The 20813-nt window shown below is 44.7% G+C and overlaps 1 protein-coding gene across 2 annotated transcripts; it reads left to right on the top strand.

Moving 5' to 3' along the window:
• Positions 1 to 3818: 3818 nt before the first annotated feature.
• On the top strand, positions 3819 to 20355 carry LOC121274249 (barrier-to-autointegration factor-like). Of its 2 annotated transcripts, XM_041181462.1 has the most exons (4): positions 12779 to 12871; positions 13066 to 13121; positions 14799 to 14942; positions 20003 to 20355. In XM_041181462.1, exons 3-4 carry the CDS (start codon positions 14817 to 14819, stop codon positions 20147 to 20149), a joined length of 273 nt encoding a protein of 90 aa, XP_041037396.1. In that variant the 5' UTR covers positions 12779 to 12871; positions 13066 to 13121; positions 14799 to 14816; the 3' UTR covers positions 20150 to 20355. The 2 variants fall into 2 exon arrangements, with proteins under 2 accessions (XP_041037388.1, XP_041037396.1); XM_041181454.1 differs by lacking the exons at positions 12779 to 12871; positions 13066 to 13121 and adding an exon at positions 3819 to 3905.
• Positions 20356 to 20813: the final 458 nt, after the last annotated feature.

Here is a 20813-nt window from a genome sequence, read left to right as displayed (position 1 = left end):
CTTTGGCTCAGCAACAGTGAAGGAACAACAATATAGTTCCAGGTCAGGATGGTGTGTGGTTTAGAAGTGGTGTTTCCTTGCATCATCTGCCCTTGTCTTTTTAGGGTAGAGGTCGTGGGCTTAGAAGGCACTATAGAAGGAGGTTTGGTGAGTTGCTGCAGTCCATCTCTTGATCAAGTGGGCTGCTTTGCCCTGGGTGGTATCAGGCTTCTTGAGCTGCACTCATCCAAGCAAGTGGAGAGTATTCTATCACACTTCTGACTTTGGCCTTCTGGATGGCAGACAGGTTTTGGGAAGTCAGGTGAGTTACTCGCCACTGAATTCCCAGCTTTTGACCTGCTCTTGTAGCCACAATGTTTATATGGCTGGTGCAGTTAAATTTTTGGTCAATGTCCATCTGAGTGGGCAGACCGGGCTTCGGTTTAGACCATAAGACACAGAAGCAGAAATTAGGCCATTCGGCCCATCGAGTCTGCTCCGCCATTCAATCATGGCTGAAAAGTTTCTCAACCCCATTCTCCCGCCTTCTCCCCGCAACCTTTGATCCCCTTCCCAATCAAGAACCTATCTATCTTGGACTTAAATACACTCAATGACCTGGCCTCCACAGCCTTCTGTGGCAATGAATTCCATAGATTCACCACTCTCTGGCTAAAGAATTTTCTCCTCATCTCTGTTCTAAAAGGTCTTCCCTTTATTCTGAGGCTGTGCCCTCGGGTCCTAGTCTCTCCTACTAATGGAAACATCTTCCCCATGTCCACTCTATCCAGGCCTTTCAGTATTCTGTAAGTTTCAATCGGATCCCCTCCTCATCCTTCTAAACACCATCGAGTATAGACCCAGAGTTCTCAAACATTCCTCATATGTTAAGCCTTTCATTCCTGGGATCGTGCTCATGAACCTCCTTTGGACCCTCTCCAGGGCCAGAACATCCTTCCTGAGATACGGGTCCCAAAATTGCTCACAATATTCTAAATGTGGTCTGACCAGACCCTTATAAAGCCTCAGCAGCACATCCCTCCTTTTATATTCTAGTCCTCTCGAAATAAATGCCAACATTGCATTTGCCTTCCTAACTACTGACTTAACCTGCAAGTTAACCTTAAGAGAATCCTGGACTAGGACTCCCAAGTCCCTTTGCACTCCAGATTTCTGAATTCTCTCCCCAATTAGAAAATAGTCTATGCCTCTATTCTTCCTACCAAAGTGCATGACCTCACACTTCCCCACTTTGTATTCCAACTGCCACTTCTTTGCCCATTCTCCTAACCTGTCCAAATCCTTCTGCAGCCTCCCCAATACTACCTGTCCCTCCACCTATCTTTGTATCATCTGCAAACTTAGCCAGAATGCCCTCAGTTCCTTCATCTAGATCATTAATGTATAAAGTGAAAAGTTGTGGTCCCAACACTGACCCTTGCGGAACTCCACTAGACACCGGCCGCCATCCTGAGAAGGACCCCCTTATCCCCACTCTCTGCCTCCTGCCAGACGGCCAATCTTCTATCCATGCTAGTACCTTGCCGCTAACACCATGGGCTCTTATCTTACTGAGCAGCCTCCTGTGCGGCACCTTGTCAAACGCCTTCTGGAAGTCCAAGTAGATAACATCCATTGGCTCTCCTTTGTCTAACCTACTTGTTACCTCCTCAAAGAATTCTAACAGATTTGTCAGGCATGACTTCCCCTTGATGAAACCATGCTGATTTTGCCCTATTTTACCATGCACTTCCAAGTATTCTGAAATCTCATCCTTAATGGACTCTTAAAATCTTACCCTCAACTGAGGTCAGGCTAATCGGCCTGTAATTTCCCGTCTTTTGCCTCACTCCCATCTTAAATTTTTAATATCTCATCCGGAATACAACAGCTGTGATAGTGCAGCACTCCCTCAATAATGCACTGAAATAACAGCCCTGATTACGTACTCCAAGCGTGGAACTTGGACCCACAAACAGACAAAAGTGCTATGAACTGAGCCACTATTAGATATTTAGGTCGTGGTTGCAAGTCAGTCATATATGCACAGCATTATCTTGCATCCAAAGCCTGTAAAGTTTTTGAATCTTTGAAGAAAGGAGTGTTGGTTTTGCCCCCACCACTTGATCCCTCGGTTTGAAATTCACCCTTCAACAAGATTGGGACATGTTCTTCTGCTCTTGAACTGTCCTTCATTTCCCCTCCTTTTTAAAATAATAATCAGTTCTGGTCTTTGTCATCCCTTTTCTCTTTATCTTACTTTTAATGCTTATGTTTAATCGCCAGCATCCTGATCCCGTGTCTCCTGCTGTCAGTCTGAGGCTACACCTGGCATCACCACAGATCTAGTGCTGTCTTGTGACCAGGAATGCTGCTGGCAAAAACGTACACATGGACAAACCAAATTCAGTCCACAATCAAGGAGATCACTGCTAAGTGAAAGGCATTTTAATGGAATTAAGATACAGATCTAATTGAATGGCTTAAGGTGCTGAGCGGCCTATTCCTGTCCCAATGTTCCTCTGAGATTGCAATCTTCAGGCTGGAGGTTGCAGTTTCACACAAGACTTTTGTGAATAGTTTACCAGCAGTAAATTTTACAAATGGAATCTTACAGCACAGGAGATCATTCAACCTCATTGCCATCCATTAATCCCACCCCCCCCCCCACCCCCCATCCCTGCCCCATGTCCTATGTCGTTTTCTGTTTTAAGTATATCCAATTCCCTTTTAAAAGTTAACACTGAATCTGACCCCACCAGTCTTTCATTAATAATTCTTCATTAATTCTGACATGAATATTTCAAGAAACACTAGATACATTATGTATGTAACCTATCAGAATATACTCTCGTCAAAGGTGACATGAATTGCAATCACTTTGAAACACGTGACTTCATTATTTAAATGTTATATTATTACCCAAACGGTTTCAGAACATATTTTTCATTGGTGGAAATTGGGTGAATCTTGCTCCAAGTAAATGAAACACTACCAATCAGATAAAAAGCATTTTAAGGAGAATAAAATAAATAACAATTTTTATTTATATAATGCCATTAATGTAGAAAACCATCCCAAGCTGCTTCACAGGCATATAATCAGGCCAAAAAATGACATCCAACCAAATAAGATATTAATGCAGGTCACCAAAAGCTTAATCAAAACTGTAGGTTTTAAGTAGTGGAATAAAGGAGAGCCACACACAAGAGGGTTTAAGAAGAGAATTCCAGAGCCCACAGATAAGGAGAAACTAATCCCGCTGTTAAACGGATCCAGATCCAGAGGGCACAATTTTAAAGTGTCTTGCAAAAGGTGATAAAAATATTTTCACACAGCAAGTAGTTAAGGTTTGGAATGCACTGCCTGGAAATGTGGTGGAGGCAGGTTCAACTGAGGCATTCAAGAGGGCATTAGATGATTATCTAAATAGAAATAACGTGCAGGGTTATGGGGGAAAGGCAGGAGAATGGCACTAAGTCAAAATGCTCAGAGAGCCGGTGCAGACACGATGGGCCGAATGGCCTCCTACACCTTGACATTTCTATGATTCTGCGAGCTTAGGGCTGGGAGTGGGGGACAGACAAGAGTTGGAGGGTGAGGGAGGGTTGTAGAGCTGTAAATAATTACATAGACTGGCGTATAGAGCCTTTTGATCTACAGCAGTCATGTTTGCTAAAGTTATATCTTAAACCTCCAATTTCTTCCCAAACCCACTTTCGTTCTCACCAAAAACCTCTACGTTTGGCGACTTCCAAAAAGGCGCCAAGTTGGTGGAGCCCTGCAATGCTGGCAGTTGGTCGGAGCGGGAGATCACGTGATCTCGCGCTAGTCGGAGGCGGGAAGGCGGCTACGAGCATTCGGCCAGCGTCCGTTAGGCAGGAAGCAGGAGGCCGGCGCGAGTGGCGTCGTTAGCCGGTCACGTGGTGAGTCCGACTGCCTTTGGCCTTTACCGGTGCCTCCCCCACCCCACCCCACCCCCAGCGGCACCGGTGGCGACGGAGGGCTCGAGAGCCTTGAACGTGGTGCAGGACGAGTGGGTGGGGATGAAGGGCACATAGCGGGGGAAAGGCGAGGCGAGGAGATGGGGGTGAAAGGAAGAAGGAAAATGTGGGAATGGAGGAATGAAAGAGGAGGGAAAGCAGGGGAGGGGCAGTAGGTAAGGGATGGGAGGGGGTTGGGGATGGGAGGGGGTTGGGGGAGGAAGGGGATGGGTTGGGGGAAGAAGGAGGGGGAAGGGGAAGGAGGGGGAAGGGGATGGAGGGGGAAGGGGATGGAGGGGGAAGGGGAATGGAGTGGGGGAAGGGGATGGGTTGGGGGAAGGAGGGGGAAGGGGTTGGGGGAAGGGGATGGGTTGGGGGAAGGGGGGAAGGGGATGGGTTGGGGGAAGGGGAAAGGGGTTGGGGGAAGGGGATGGGTTGGGGGAAGGGGGGGAAGGGGATGGGTTGGGGGATGGGAGGGGGAGGAGGGGATGGGGGGAAGGATGGGAGGGGGGGTTTGGGGGAAGGATGGGAGGGGGGGTTGGGGGGAAGGATGGGAGGGGGGGTTGGGGGAGGGGGGGTTGGGGGAGGGGGGAAGGAGGGGAGGCGGGGTTGGGGGGAAGGAGGGGAGGGGGGGTTGGGGGGAAGGAGGGGAGGGGGGGTTGGGGGAGGGGGGAAGGAGGGGAGGGGGGGTTGGGGGAGGGGGGAGGGAGGGGGGAGGGAGGGGGGGTGGGGGGAGGGGGGAGGGAGGGGGGGTTGGGGGAGGGGGGAAGGAGGGGTTGGGGGAGGGGGGAAGGAGGGGAGGGGGGGTTGGGGGAGGGGGGAGGGAGGGGGGGTTGGGGGAGGGGGGAAGGAGGGGGGGTTGGGGGGAAGGAGGGGGGGTTGGGGGTTGGGGGGAAGGAGGGGGGGTTGGGGGTTGGGGGGAAGGAGGGGAGGGGGGGTTGGGGGGAAGGAGGGGAGGGGGGGTTGGGGGGAAGGAGGGAAGGAGGGGGGGTTGGGGGTTGGGGGGAAGGAGGGGGGGTTGGGGGGAAGGAGGGGAGGGGGGGTTGGGGGAGGGGGGGTTGGGGGAGGGGGGAAGGAGGGGGGGTTGGGGGAGGGGGGAAGGAGGGGGGGTTGGGGGAGGGGGGAAGGAGGGGGGGTTGGGGGAGGGGGGAAGGAGGGGGGGAAGGAGGGGAGGGGGGGAAGGAGGGGAGGGGGGAAGGAGGGGGGGAAGGAGGGGAGGGGGGAGGGGGGGAAGGAGGGGAAGGAGGGGAGGGGGGGAAGGAGGGGAGGGGGATTGGGGGGAAGGAGGGGAGGGGGGGTTGGGGGGAAGGAGGGGGGGTTGGGGTTGGGGGGAAGGAAGGGAGGGGGGGTTGGGGGAGGGGGGAAGGAGGGGAGGGGGGTTGGGGGAGGGGGGAAGGAGGGGAGGGGGGGTTGGGGGAGGGGGGAAGGATGGGAGGGGGGGTTGGGGGGAGGGGAGGGGGTTGGAGGGAGGGGGATGGGAGGGGCATTGGGTTCTCATAGCCTCCCTCAGGAGGATCAGAATGGAGTAGAGGGGTCAGAGTGAGGTTGACGATGGAGGCAGAGAGAGGGAGGGTGGCAAGGAGCAGCCCTGACTGGTAAATCTTTATAAATCCCTGTTGTCTCTTGTTTAGAAACCCATTCCCATAGAAAGTGAGAATTAATTCCTAAATTCAGACCTAATTTAATCCGAGATAGGCCGTGTTTAATCTGCCATCTGGTGCAGTTGGGTAACTGGATAATCTGTTAACCCATTGAAGACATGGCACTGAATCAAAATCTTTCCGAAACTAGGCAGCAGGAAGCTGGCACAGAGGAAGGTACCTTAACTGAGCCATTTGTTGTAATTGTTATTTTCACTATTAGCTTCTTATTTCTGACTTTTACAAATTCAGGTCTGCTGTTGACATCTTTGGCTGTGCAGTGTCAGTCACTGCCTTAAGCAGTCTGAGCCCCAATTATAGGAGTTGAATTACTGTCCTATATCCAGCTGTACATTTGAATGATTCTGGGGTTTAACTCTGTTCGGTCAAATTGTTTTCTAATTACTTCAAAAGCGGAATGAGTAAACAACTGTGTGAAGCAAGGGGCAGCTGAATGTCACACTGTGTTGGTTCATTGCAAATGAAAATACAGAGTAGCAGTTACAACCACACTTACAATTCACCCTATATAATAATACAAAAAGAACCTGCCATGCCTCTTCATATCTTACTCAACTTAAACCTGATGTCTTCTAACTGTTTCACCACCATTTCTGTCTGAGCCTGTTTAAAGTTATCACAGTTCCCTACTCAAAAATCTGACTGCACTGCCCTTATCATCTTTTTGTTTCATTAAACTTGTTTCTGTTTTTCTATTTCCCTCTTCACAGACAGACGGGAATCAAATGATCTTTCAAACACAATGGACTTGAGATGTTTATTAGTTAGGAAGGACATGAAGGCTTTGTAGAATGGTGTAAAAATAGAAAAGGCTGGAAATACTCATCTGGCAGCAGCTTTGGAGAGAGAAATAGTTAATGTCTCAGGTCGATGACCTTTTATCTAAACCAGAAAATGTTAGTGATGTAACAGGTTTTAAGCAAGTACAGAGGGAGGGAAAGGACTAAAGGATAGGCCTGTGATAGGGTCAAAGGCAGGAGAGATTAAATGACAAAAGGGGTGATGGTGCAAAGTAAAAAGGATTGATAATGGGACAAGTAAAGAAACACTCGACTTCTTTGTCTCCGTTTCTGGGATAGGCTACCAACCAATATCCATTATAAGGGGTTGACGTTTCGAGTCCTCATGACCCTTCTGTCGAAGGGTCATGAGGACTCGAAACGTCAACTCTTTTCTTCTCCGCCGATGCTGCCAGACCTGCTGAGTTTTTCCAGGTAATTCTGTTTTTGTTTTGGATTTCCAGCATCCGCAGTTTTTTTGTTTTTATCCATTATAAGGCCCTGACTTCCACAGCTATCTTGACTACACTTCCTCACAGTATGCTTCCTGTAAGGACTCTACTCCATTCTCCCAGTTTCTTCTTTTCTGATACATTTGTTCTGACAATTCAATGTTCCATACCAGTGCTTCCGATATATCTTCCCCTTTCCTCAAGCAAGGATTCCCCCAGCATGGTTGAGAGGGCCCTTAACCTTGTCTATTTAATTCCCCACAATTCGCTTCGTACCTTCTCTCACCTCCCAGAATCAAGATAGGGTTCCCCTTGTCCTCACCTTCCACCCCACTAGACTGCACTTTCAAGGTATTATCTTTTGCCACCTGCAACACACCTTTCCCTCCCCTCCCAAATGGACTGGTTCTTCTGTGATAACCTGGCACACCCTCAGTCATTCCCTCCTTTTCCCATGGCACATTCCCACGCAAATACTTGAGATGCAACAGCTGCACTTTATCTTCTTTGTTTTCACTGTCCAAAGCTCCACACACTTGTAGATGAAACAGCAATTTTCTTGTACTCTTTCCAATTTAGTATACTGTATTTATTATTCACAGTGTGATGTCCTTGACGTTGGAGAAACTAAACGCAGAATCGATTACCACTTTGTGGAACACCTCTGTTTGGTCTGCAAGGGTGACCCTGACTTTTCAGCCACATACTATTTTAACTCTCTGCTTCACTTTGACATCTTTGTCCTCAGCCTCGTAGACTGTTCCAATGAAGCTCAATGTAAGCTTTTAGACCAACATTTCAATATTCGATTAGGCACTTTACAACTTTCCGTCCTCCACACTGATTCAACAATTTCAGATCATAACCTCTGGCCACTTATTTTTTGGAACAGGAGCTGTTGGTGATGATTTTGCTCTCAGACTGAAACATATCATGTCCAGTAAAAGGCACATCATATTCATACCTTTTAATGTGGACTGTGCCATTTGGAAACTTCTGGAACTGCCTTTATTTACTTAATTAACAGTGGACACTGATGAACTGTTAAGATGGCTGCCAAGGGGTTCAGCTGACCTTTGCAACTTCAACACTGACTGTCAAGCTTCTGGAAAGTTCTGAATTGAATCATCCTGGGTGGGGGTCTTCCCTTTGAATGGACATGCCTAGACAGCATTCCTTTGTAGAATTCACAGCTGCCATTGTTCAAAGCTTACTCCATAATACAGCCCAGGTCTGGGCTCCTAGACTCTGTTTTCAGGTTTGCAATGTAACAAAGGAAAGCTGATGAGACCAGTCACCCACAGTTAGGTGTGGGAGACCACCATTTACCTTCTTTTGTATATCAATGGCTGTTGACCATGTGACTGAAATTGGATGTCTGATACTGAAATCCTTTTATCCCAAAACACAGAAGAGACCCAGGGGCTGTCTGCAGAATAACACTGACAATACAACAGCTGCAGAGAAACACTGTGGCATCTTTGCCTTTTAAGAACCAAGATGCTTAAAAGTCTTTTTAAAATGCATCCCAGCCTGATTCCAAAGCCCAGAGTTCATCTGTAAAGAAATTGGACCTCCTGATACAACTGTCACAAGTGCCTGACTTCATGATCAGCTGAACAGTCTTCTCTTTGAAGGCATCCTGCAGTAATCCTGATATCTGACCCCCAGCTATCTGAACTTAACTGAACTAAATTCAAGAGTGGGAAAAAAGCCTCCTCCTGCACTGGACGTGCAAAGACACATCAACTGTTAACTATTTATTTTGGTTTAATGTTTGTAGGAGTGTGTGGTGTGTGATTGACATAGCATTTAAATCTTTTGGGGTGGGTGTGTGAATACATAACTCTCTTTGTTTAAACCCAGTCTGCTGCTGGTACTTTTAACATTGACCACACTAACAGATGTTTAGAAGCAAACACATACAACTACCTTTTCAAAAATAAAACACACTGATTACGGACAGAAGGGAAGGGAATTTGCGGTTTCAGTTTATCTCTCCTGCCCTGTCCATAACAAACATTAACTCAATTTTCTCTCTCCACAGATGCTGTTAGACATGCTGAGTATTTAAACATTTTCTATTTTGTTTCTGATTTCCAGGATCTGCAGTATTTTGCCTTTTTTTTTAAATTATGGTTCCAGGGATGAAGGATTAGTTACGTGGATCGAATGGAGAGAATGGGATTGTTCTCCTTCAAGGAGAGAAGGCTAAGGAGAGCTTTGATGGACCTGTTTCAAATGTTGAAGGGGTTAGATAGAGTGAAGTAAGAAAAGCCATTTCCAATGGCTGAAGGGTCAATAAGCAGAGAGCACAAATTTAAGGTTTTGACAAAAGAACTGGAGACGACATGAGGATTATATATTTTACACAATGTATGGTTAGGATTTGGAATGCATTGCCTGATAGAGTGGTGGAAACAGATTCAGCAGGAGCTTTCAAAGGAGAATTGGATAAATGCTTAAAGTAGAAAAAAATGCAGGGATATAGGGGAAGGGCTGGGCATTGGAACTGGATTGTTTTTTGAAACTCCAAGAGTTCGAGACTCAATAGGCTGAATGGCCACCTTCTGTTCTGTACTATTCTGTGATTACCTAAACAAGCTAACAAATTACTCACAAAGTCAAAAATTGCTGGAAAAACTCAGCAGGTCTGACAGCATCTGTGGAGAGGAAGACAGAGTTAACGTTTTGAGTCCATATGACTCTTCTACAGAACTAAAGAGAAGTAGAAATGTGATGAAATATATACTGTTTAAGGGGGGCAGGACAGGTGAAGCTGGATAGAAGGCCAGTGATAGGTGGAGACAAAGGAGAGATTGCAAAAGATGTCATAGACAAAAGATCGAAGGGGTGTTGATAGTGGTGACACTAGCTAAAGAAGGTGCTAATGGTGACATTAAGAGTAGAAAGCAGAATGAGCAAGTGACAGATGGCCCTGGTGGGGGTGGGGTGGGGAGAGGGGACGGTGTGGGAAAAAAGATCGAAATAGGCTATAAGGTGGGGATAAAACAATGAATGGAAATAAATTTTAAAAATAATAATAGAAATAGGTGGGAAAAAATATAAAAATTAAAAAATAAATATTGAAAAAAGGGGTGAGGGTGGAAGAAAGAGTTCATGATCTTAAGTTGTTGAACTCAATGTTAAGTCTGGAAGGCTGTAAAGTGCCTGATTGGAAGATGAGGTGCTGTTCCTCCAGTTTGCGTTGAGCTTCACCGGAACATTGTGGAAGGTCAAGGATGGGCATGAGAGCAGGGTGGTGTGTTGAAATGGCAAGCTACAGGAAGGTCTGGGTCATGCTTGTGGACAGACCGAAGGTGTTCTGCAAAGCGGTTACCCAGTTTGCGCTTGGTCTCTCCAATGTAGCGGTCTGCATTGGGAACAGCGAATGCAGTAGACCAAATTGAGGGAAGTGCAAGTGAAGCGCTGCTTCACTTGAAAGGAGTGTTTGGGCCCTTGGACAGTGAGGAGGGGTAAGTAAAGGGTCAGGTGTTGCACCTTCTGCGATCGCATGGGAAGCTGCCGTGGGAGGGGGTTGAGGTGTAGGGGGTAATGGGGGAGTGGACCAGGGTGTAACGTAGCCAAATTTACTCGTAATTAATCTACTCAAATTTCCATCCAAACCTGTTTCAAAGGGCAGCAAACTTCTGGGAAAATAAATATTACATGTCATCTCACCGTGTCTACCTATATACTTTATAGACATGCCCTCAAGTCCAACTATATCAAGGCCTAGAATTTCTGTCCCAGGCGTCATATCCCGGAGGTGCCCCAGAAGATGTACTCTTGGGAATTGCCTGGGGAGTTTAAACATCTGTTGGGCAATTACCTTGCAGCTGGAACCATCTGAAACTTTGACTTAAATTGGAGACTTCGGATGGCTCCAACTCTCTCAGCAGAATAGTTACCCAGGAAAAAAGTTAGAAGGATTAAAACCACTTCTAACTTCTGGATACTACTGACTATCCCACTACCTCCGCCGCGTCCCCCCCACCCCGCCCCAACCACAATTCCCACCTGGACTAGCCTCCACACTCCCCAACACCCTCCTAACTATCCCCCCACCCCCTCCCCGACCCCCAAATGCCCTCCCCCGACCTCCCGACTTCTCTCCTGGCTACTCTCTGCAGCCACCGACTACCCCCCAAAAACCCCCGAATACCATCACAACCCTCCCTGACTACCCTCCTGACCCCGCCCCCGATCATCTCCCAACCCCACCCCATGCGAGCTGACCCTGACCCCCATCCCTGACCACCCTAACCCCTTACATGCTTACCTTCCACACTTAGCTTTCCCCTCACGTCTCAAAGTGACTGAGACCTTTAAACTTATCTGCTTTATGGCAGCTAGTGCTGTAAAAAGGGGGCATGGCTTCACTTCCCCAGACGCTGCTGCCCTGCTTTGGAAGAACTCTGGAACTGCTGCGCTGCAAATTTCTCACTTGGCCTGGGACGGAGGATCATGCAGGGAAAAAGGCAGCTCCCGACCTGGGTCAGTAAAAAGGAATGGAGTGGCAATCTGATGGTGAAAGCCACTCCACGGATGTTCTGGCCCCAAATACGTTAGCAGATCTACTGTAACCAATCCTTGCATAATTTTAGAAGCTTGATCATATGTCATGAGCCCACATTTGACAAAACAAATAACCCTAACCCTCTAAATGTATCCTTGTAGCTGAGAGACTAATGCTGCTCCTCTGCATTCATTGTAGAGCCTCAATAGCCATCACCAGAGGTGAGGATTAGGATTATAGCAAGTATCGACAAGTCAAAGCTTTACTTAACCAAATACATTGATTGTAATTTTCTTTTCCTTGTGGTCAGCTCCCATTGCTTGTGAACCTTTGGTAAGTAGTTAGTGACTAACCTAAACCTTTTCCGTGTGATGTTACTTTTAATGGGCACCCACACATACTTGAGCTTCTTGACTCTGTGCATAACACGGCATTTCACAGTAATTGGCATTTGCCATTTATAAGCCCATTCACAACTAATCTAAATCAATAATACAAAAGCAAAATCTTGGGGATGCTGGAAATCTGAAATAAAAACAAAAAAAAGCTGCAAATACCACGCAGGTCAAGCAGCATCTGTGGAGAGAGAAACAGAACTAATGTTTCAGGTTGATGATCTTTCATCAGAACTAGGAAAAGTTAGAAATGTAATAGTTTTAAGCAAGGGAAAAGGAAGAGTGTTGGAAAAAGAACAAAAGTAAAGGTCTGTGACAGGGTGGAAGAGATTCCAAAAGAATTGGTGATGCAAGACCAAAGGGAGCGGAAATGGGACAAGTAAAGAAATAAAAGATGTGTCTAGAGGAGGTTGAATAGCAAAATAATGAACATCTGCCACCTGAAAACTAAAGTAAACATTAAAACCAAGATCTGCAGTGAAAATGGATACAAAATGGGGACAGAAGTTAAGGTCTGAAATTATTATTGAATTTAGTGTTGAGTATGAAAGACTAAAGCAAGGGTGGGAAACCCCTGGCTCAGGGGCCAGATCCGGCCCATTGCACATTTCATCCAGCCTGCAGTGAGGTTTCAAAATCTGGTCCAGCCCACACCTCTACCCTCCCCACCCCCCACTTGTGTGCTACACTCTGGGCCAGCTGCCGCCATGTTTTGATACCTGAGGCTCATCCACAGTCACCAGTGCCCCAGGTTGTGTGAGATTTTGAGATCAGGGAGCAGGAGCGCATGGTAGGGTGGGAGGCTGCCGATTGGGTGGTGAGAGAGAGAGTGGGAAAGGAGATAGGGACAGATAGAGTGGGAAAGGAGAGAGACTGACAGACAAAGTAGGAAAGGAGAGGGATAGAGAAACAGATATAATGGGAAAGGAGAGAGAGGGACAGACAGTGGGAAAGGAGCAAGACAGAGTGGGAGAGAAGAGAAAGAGGCACAGACAAAGTGGGAGAAGAGAGAAATGCCAGTTTCGAGTAACATCATCAGTACTAGCAGACATAACAAGGCTCATTCAGGAAAAGGAAACTCAGCCATCGCATTAAAGCAGTAGGTGAGTTGAACGTTTCTCTATTTTCTCTTTAAAAAAATTAAGTTTTTATGTGTGTGTGGCTTGTGACTGATTTTTGTCTATCTGTGAGTGGCCCTTGATGTGAGAAAAGTTCCCCACCCGTGCTGTAAAGTGCCTAATTGAAAGATGTGCTGTCACTCGAGCTTGCTTTGAATTTTGTCCTTGACCTCTTGCAGGATTCCAATAGAGAGGTCAGTCAACATGACCGCAAGGTGGAAAATTAAAATGACAGGTGAGCGGAAGCTCCGAGTCATGTGTATGGAATGAACGGAGGTGTTCCTGAAAGTGATCACAATTTGTGTTTAGTCTCCCCAGTATTATGCAGACCACGTTATGAGCAGCAAATACAGTATATTAAATTGAAAGAAGTAGACATAAAGCGCTGTTTCACTTTGAAGTAGAGTTTGAGTCCTTTGACAGTGAGGAAGGAGGAGCTGTTGCATCGCCTGTGCTTTTTATTAATTCATTCTTCCATGAGATATGGGCATTGTTGGCTAGGCAGCACTTGTTGCCGATCCCTAATTGTTGTTGAGAAGGTGATGATGAGCTGCCTGGTCACATCTGTGCATCTTCCTAGGAGCAATGATTTCGCAATTGTCCAAATGACCCTTTGAAGTTGTGCAACTCTAGAGAACCACAGCTGCAGCTTAGGATGCAGAATTCCTAATATGCAACATTTCCTGGATTCTATCACCTCTAGGTATTTACTGTCATTTGTACAGAGCTGACAGATATAGGTCTGCCTATTGTCAGGAAATTATAAAAGCCTATACATTAAGACTGGCTCCTTGGGCAAGATCATAGACAGTGTCTGTGGACGCACATAAAATAGATTCTTTTAGCACCGAACCAGGCCATTCGACTCAACAGCCCTATTGTGTTCATATTTCACACAAGCCTCCTTTCACCTTACTTCATATTATTATCTCAACATGTCCTTGTCCCTCATTATTTAACTAGCTTTCCCTTAAATGCACCTGTTATTCACCTCAACCACACCTTGTGGTAGCGAGTTCTACATTATCATCACTCTCTGGTTAAAGAGTTTTTCTTGAATTTCTTACTGAATTTATTAGTGACTTTTTTATATTTATGGTGTCTAATTTTGGACCCCCAGTAAATATAAACACCCCCTCTATGTTTACCCTATTGAACCCATTCATAATTTTAAAGACCTCTATCAGGCCACCTCTCAGCCCTTGCTAGAAAAGCTGACTCCAGGGGACTAGGAGTGGAACTATTGTTGCAGGTGACTTGAGAATCAAATCCATTGAGTGAGAAAAGTGAGTGATCCTACTTTCAGAAGGCTGATTTGGAAAGATTGTGAGACCGCGGTGCCATGTTTGTGCAGGGAGTGATACATATATTTGTAATCTTGTGAAATAGTCTTTGTTGTATCTGTTATTCCATGTGTGAATTATAGTTCATACTGACCGTAATTTGCCTGTTAATTAATGTTGAACTTAAATGAATTTTGATTTTTGTTAGAAGAGCTACAAAAAGTGGAATCTTGTTGGTAATTTCTTCATTTGGGGGTCATTCAGTAAAATTGGTTATTTTTGGTTTAGGCTTCCCTCATAGAGATTGTAACAGTTAGTACCTAAAAATATATTGTTTTCACGCAACTTCTCCATAATCAGTCATTCTGTAAAGTTGCATAGCATTCAGGATGATTAGTTTTTGGACATAAAACTTAATTGGAAGTTTATGTGGGAAGTGTTACCCTTAAAACCTGAATTTCCAATGCTCGGATTATACGCATAACCTGTTCCTGAATAATCCATCTATAATTTTCTAGTTTGAAAAAATGATCGGAACATTGAAGATGGATAGAGTGTCTTTGCAGTTCAAAACTTGTACAACTTCTCCCACATAGCCAATTATAACTATTGCTTACTGTTATCAACAGATTTAACAGCTCTGTACAATGATTTCAACGTCACACAAGCACAGGAATTTTGTTTCCGAACCAATGGGGAACAAGTCAGTTTCCTCCCTGGCTGGGATTGGAACAACACTTGGAAGAAAGCTGGAAGAGCAAGGCTTTGATAAGGTAACACACTTTGATAGAAGGAGGCCACATACTCACTGGAAATTAAATGTCTAAATGGGGAAGAGGAATTGAGTCTCTGTGCCTGAAACATTAACTCTGTTTCTTTCTCCATAGATGCCGGATGTTCTGCTGAGTATTTCCAGTATTTTCTGTTTACATTTCAGATTTCCAGCATCTGCAAGTATTTTGTTTATGTATTATGTTTAATTCACTGCTACTTTTCTTCCAGAGTGCTTACCATCAAGAAGTTCTGCTCTTCTGTCTGGCAGGATTTGTATTTGTCTCGTTTACCCTGTTCGCCTTCATTGTTTTCCACTTCTTCTCGTGTTTGACCAGATGTTTACTAAAAATCAATTTCATACCCATATCTACTTCATCACCAACTGTCTCCGGTTCTACCTTATTCCATGGAGATTCCAACTGAATTTCCGCTCTTCCTGTTTTAAACCCACCCATGATGACTGTTAGGAAATAGAGATAGTTTAAGTAAGTTATATGTGTATTTGGGTGTGTTAGGAATAAGATATATCTTTAAGTTCATGTTTTTCCTCTAATTTATGGGTGTTAGGAATGAATTTAAGTTTGATTTATATTTCTGTATCTGTGTTAAGAAAGGGTCAAGTTAAGTTTTAGTTTCACTTTAAAAGGTGATACTTGTGATTTCATTTCATTTTTAAGATAGCAGGTCTAAAGCTGTTTGTATACCCGCATTTCTAGTGAGTTTTACGACCGTTGGGGAGAAGTTAAAGCAAACACTGGAGTAGAAAAAACCTGTGCTGTCACCCAGCAACAGGAGTCCAGAGAGGCAGGACCCACCCACACATACACCGAGAAAAAGCAGCAGTTTTGAGTTCAGTTGGAGGAAGGTGCCAGAACAGGCAGGACATGAAAAGGGACTTGATAGCAAGTCCCAAGCTAAAGAAAGGTCCCAAGGCCAAGGAGTGAGACAGGAACTAAGGAGAAAGTCCCAAGAAGACCTTTTCATCAAAGGAAGGAACGGAACCTGGAAAAAGTCCTGTTAAGAGTGAGGAGCAGAGGAAGGCTCCAAGCTTAAAGGAAGAAAAGCTGCAGGAAGCAGATTTAAAGCAAGAGGCCAGAATGTCCAAAGAGATGGCTGAAGGTCTGTAACTCTTTGCTATGCGCATGTGAAGCAGTGGTGTACTGTTGATGACTGAGTTGGTGAGATAGAGTGCGTGGAAGAAAGCTTGAGTGCATGTGGTGACCCAGGGGAAGAGGAACATTGGCAGGAAAGTTCGAAACCCTGGAGGTGGACCCTTGTAGAAGGCATCTGAAAGAAAGCTTCGATTTGGGAGAAGATTCCAAAGTGAGTTCTTCAAGAGTGGAGATTGGAAACCCCAGGCAGAATTTTACGGTCCCGTTTCGGCGGGGATGGGGCAGTAAAATGTGGCGAGCCATTATAAATCTCACTGAAGACCGCGGGAATGTAAAATCTCGCTGTTGTAAAATTTTGCCCCCCATGTTTGAAAGGCGGAGTTCAGTGAGACTGGTTGGCTCACGGTGTAACAAGCGCCTGGTGGGAGCTGTTGAGAACTTCATAGCATCTGTTCAGAGTGGCATCTGTCACTTGGTTTCACAGTGTGTTGTGCCTGACCACAGGTCACCAATTGGCTTACATGGACTGTGTACTTTCTGTGGACATTAGACTGTTTTGTAACTTGCGTTATCCTTACAAATCTGTATTTATCTGTAAAAGTATCGTTGTGGGTGAAGGAGTATTGTAATATAGTTCATCTTTTCTTGTTAAATAAATGTTTTTTTTTGTTAAAAGTTCATCAGCTGACTTCTGTGACTGTTCAGTAGTTGCTCTCCACAAAAAATGAAAGTCAGGATCTATCAAGCGGGTTCCACCCTGGGATTTGGCTTGTCCAGTAGTAACATTAGCTGGGATCGTAACATGACAGTTATCACCATGATCTTGAGCATTCTTTGAACGGCTGTACTTGCCACCACCTGAGATCCATGCTCAAAGCCATTTCCCCACATGTCTGCTCTTGATCAATCTCTCTTCAGCAGCACAGACGTGCTCTCTTTGAGTTGTCGCAGTTCCATTTCATCACCTGCCTCTTTAACAATTTATTTTTCTTTCAGGTGTCATGGACTGTAAGTTTCAACAACTCTTGAATACTAGCAGGCTTCCAGATCCCTTCACTTTCCTCTGTTCCCACCCCTCCTTCCAATTTCATTCCTTGTCCTGTTTTCATGATCCCCTCTAAGTCCGAATGATCACCTCCATTTCATCTCCTTACTTCATTGAATTTTGATCTCAGCAGGATGCTGAAACTTTTTTTCTTTGCCTCTGTGGCCGCCTTTGTGGCCAAGTGCCTTATCCCCTGCCCACCCCCACACTATGGAGCCTTTCTCCTGTCTTCAGCATTCTCCTTCCATCAGGAACCCTTCCACTAGCCTCTGACTCGCTCTTGACCTTTTCATTGAGAATTGCTGGTGTGACATTGGCCATCTCAATTTCTCTACTTCCCTATTCTAAACGACCACCCTCTGGAACTTGCAACACTCCATTCCCTTCCAATCCTAACGTTGTCATTAAACATACTGATGAGTTCGGCCCTTTTGTTTGGTGAATAGACCTCTATCTTACAGAGGCTGAACATTGTATACCTCCCCCTGGACCAATACCTTACCACCAGGTATAAAGCTATAATTTCCCACACTGTCACTGACAGACCTTATCTCTTTTGGAGATTATTCCCCCAACAGCCTCCAATCTCATAGTTCCCCAACCCTGCAAAGCCTGCTTTTGGGAACCTTCCCACAATCCTCAAATAGGATTGCTCTGGTATATCCATCATTTCAGCCTGTTCTTGACCCGTAAAACTCATTTAATCCTATTTTAACCCTATGTTCTCTCTATGTCCAGTCTCTTCCAACTTACATCCGCGACTCTCCCGACACCCTTCACACTTCTGTCGAAGGGTCATGAGGACTCAAAACGTCAACTCTTTTCTTCTCCGCCGATGCTGCCAGACCTGCTGAGTTTTTCCAGGTAATTCTGTTTTTGTTTTTTCACTTCAACAGTTTCCAGGTTCCTGTCCTAAACATCTTCATTTTGCTATAGACTCCAGCCCCTCTAAATCCCCATCCCCTTACCCAAGACAACTTTCTTGAAGGGAGGACCATCCAATCTTCATCCACCACCACCTTCCTCCACCTGGATGAATATTTCTTCTTTGACTCCTCTCACTTCCCCCAAGTAAAAGGTATTGCTAAAGGAATCCTTATAGGCCTGGCTATACCTTTTTTTGTGGGATGTATGGACCATTCTTTGTTCTAGTCTTAACTTAGGTCCCCTCACTCCTCTTTTTCTGGTACCTGGAATGCATCTGTGCCATTTTATAGTCTCACCCTAAACTAGAAAATCCAATCAATTTTGCTTCAAATTTCCACCCCACTCTCCCTGATCCATCTCAGACTCTCACTTTCTCAACTTCTCTATTATTTCTGTGGATAGGCTACCCACTGTTCTCATTGCTCCCTGCAAAGACTCTATTCCTTACTCTGTTTCTTCGCCTCCATTTCCTCGGTTCTGACAATACCACCTTCAACTCCAAAGCCTCAGAAATGTCTTGCTTTTTCCTTAATCTAAACAGGGTTGGCAGGACAATCGACTCTGTCTCATTTCCTGCACTTCTGCCCTCACCTCTCCCCACCATTCACAATATGGTGCCCTGTCCTCACACTAAACAGATTGTTCTCCACCATTTTTGTCACCACCTGCGTGATGCCACCATGAATACATCTTCTCCCCTTGCAGCATTTGGAAGGGACTGTTCCCTTCACTTGACCCACTCTTCCATCATCCCCAAAACTTGAACCCTTTCCAATGCAAGCACAGGAGAATGGAACACTTGCCCTTTTCACTTCCTGTCCCACAGTCCAGAGCTTGCAGGTAAAACGACAATTTACTTGTACTTTTTTCAATTTATACTGTATTCAAATGTCACGTAGTAGTCTTCTGCACTGGAGAGATCAAATGCAGGTTGGGCGATCATTTTGCTAAACACCCTCTTCAGGCCGCTAGAATGACCCTGAACTTTCATTTCAATTCTCCGCCCCACCCTGACCTCTCTCTACTCGGCTTCCTACAATGTTCCAATAACAACAACTTGTATCTACGTAGCATCTATAATGCAGTAAAACATCTCTTCCTGCACCCCGTACTGCCTACTAACTAATATTTGGGCCATTAACTATTTCTTTCTCCACTGATGTTGTCTAGCTTGCCACGTATTTCCAGAAACTGTAGTATTTTGCCTTTGTAAAGGAGTAGAGGGATCGAGGGTACAGATACACAGTAATGCAGGTTAGTAATGCATAAAAGAAAGCAATGGGGTTTATTTTTATAAGGATAGAATTGAAAAGCAGAGAAGGTATATTAAACTTGTATAAAACTTTGGTTAGACTACACTTGGATTTACTAGAATTATACAAAAATTGAGGTGTTACACTTATGAAGGAAGATTGAACAGGCTGGGGCTCTTTTCTGTAGAAAAGCAAAGATTGATAGGTTACCTGATAGAGATCTTTAAGATTATGAAAGAGTTTGATAGGGTAGACAAAGAAAATGTTTTTACTTGCAGGCAAGAGAGAACGAGGGATAATAAATATAACATAGTCACTAACGGATTGAGTAGGGAACTTAGGGGAAACTTCTTTACCCATCGTGACTAAAATGGAACTTGCAACCACAAGGAGTAGTAAAGTGAATAGCATAAATGCATTTAAGGGTAAGCTACATAAGTACATAAGGGAGAAATAATAAAAAGATATGCTGATGAGGTTATATGAAGAAGGGTGGAAGGAGGCACTACCATATACCTGCTGGGCCAAACAGCTTGTTTCTATGTTGTATGTATGTAAAACATTTATGTACAGAGATCTTCATGGTTACAGTGTTACTGCAACTTGCTGCGACAGTGTGATGAGCATTGGCATTTGTCTGTACCTTTCATACACTGAGCTTTCTATAAATCAAACCGTAATGTGCTTACTAAAAGAAATTAACATTTTTTTCTCTTTTTCAGGCATACGTAGTGTTAGGCCAGTTCCTTGTTTTGAGAAAGGATGATGAATTGTTTAAAGATTGGTTGAAAGACATCTGTGGGGCCAACAGCAAACAAGCTGGACAGTGCACCACTTGTTTACAAGAATGGTGCAATGCCTTCCTGTAGTTAATATTCATGTCCAAAGCATGTATCACCTAGGTTAAATAAATGTGTTGCAAACTAACACCAATTTTCCCATGTAAGCCCAAAGTGTGTCTAAAGCTTATCTTAAGCATATGTGAATTTCACTACTTAGGAATAATTGTTTTGTAGACTAATCAATTTTACATGCAACACCAATCCTCTGATACAGGCTTCAATAAATGGTTGTGGTCAAACTTGTCTGTGTGCCCTTGCTCTCATAAAGAAAAGGAGGAAAAAAGCTCGGGCTAAAGTTGCCATAAAAGTAGTAATCTAAGAAAAGGTTAAGGGAAAAATGAAATATAATAAATGAAAATCACCTGTTTTCCAATGAGGAGTATTGACTTTTGACCATCATTATGTATTTTAAATGTTTATGGATGGAATCCATTCTTTATAAAAAGCCAATATGCAAGAAGTTCAAAATCCTTAGAATTTAATCACAGCTGCATGCCTAACATCAAAGTTTCACAAATCATTGTTTTTTAAATGGTTCCATTGAGCCAAGAACATTGCAGGAATTTGGGGAGGGTCAGAGATTTGAGTTAGTCTGAAGATGTATGCATCATACTCAAGAATTTTATGCTCTCTAGCTGTACTGGGAGATAAAAACAGAATTACCTGGAAAAACTCAGCAGGTCTGGCAGCA

Source organism: Carcharodon carcharias, chromosome 2 (assembly GCF_017639515.1).
Source record: "Carcharodon carcharias isolate sCarCar2 chromosome 2, sCarCar2.pri, whole genome shotgun sequence".
In the NCBI taxonomy this organism is placed as follows: domain Eukaryota; kingdom Metazoa; phylum Chordata; class Chondrichthyes; order Lamniformes; family Lamnidae; genus Carcharodon; species Carcharodon carcharias.
This window is presented reverse-complemented; position numbering and strand designations above follow the sequence as displayed.

Bases quoted from the DNA above. Each gene is read 5' to 3' on its own strand.
- LOC121274249 (XM_041181454.1), top strand. From the start codon at position 14,817: ATGATTTCAACGTCACACAAGCACAGGAATTTTGTTTCCGAACCAATG. The intron at 14,943-20,002 runs GTAACACACTTT...TCTCTTTTTCAG, and splicing joins AAGAGCAAGGCTTTGATAAG to GCATACGTAGTGTTAGGCCA.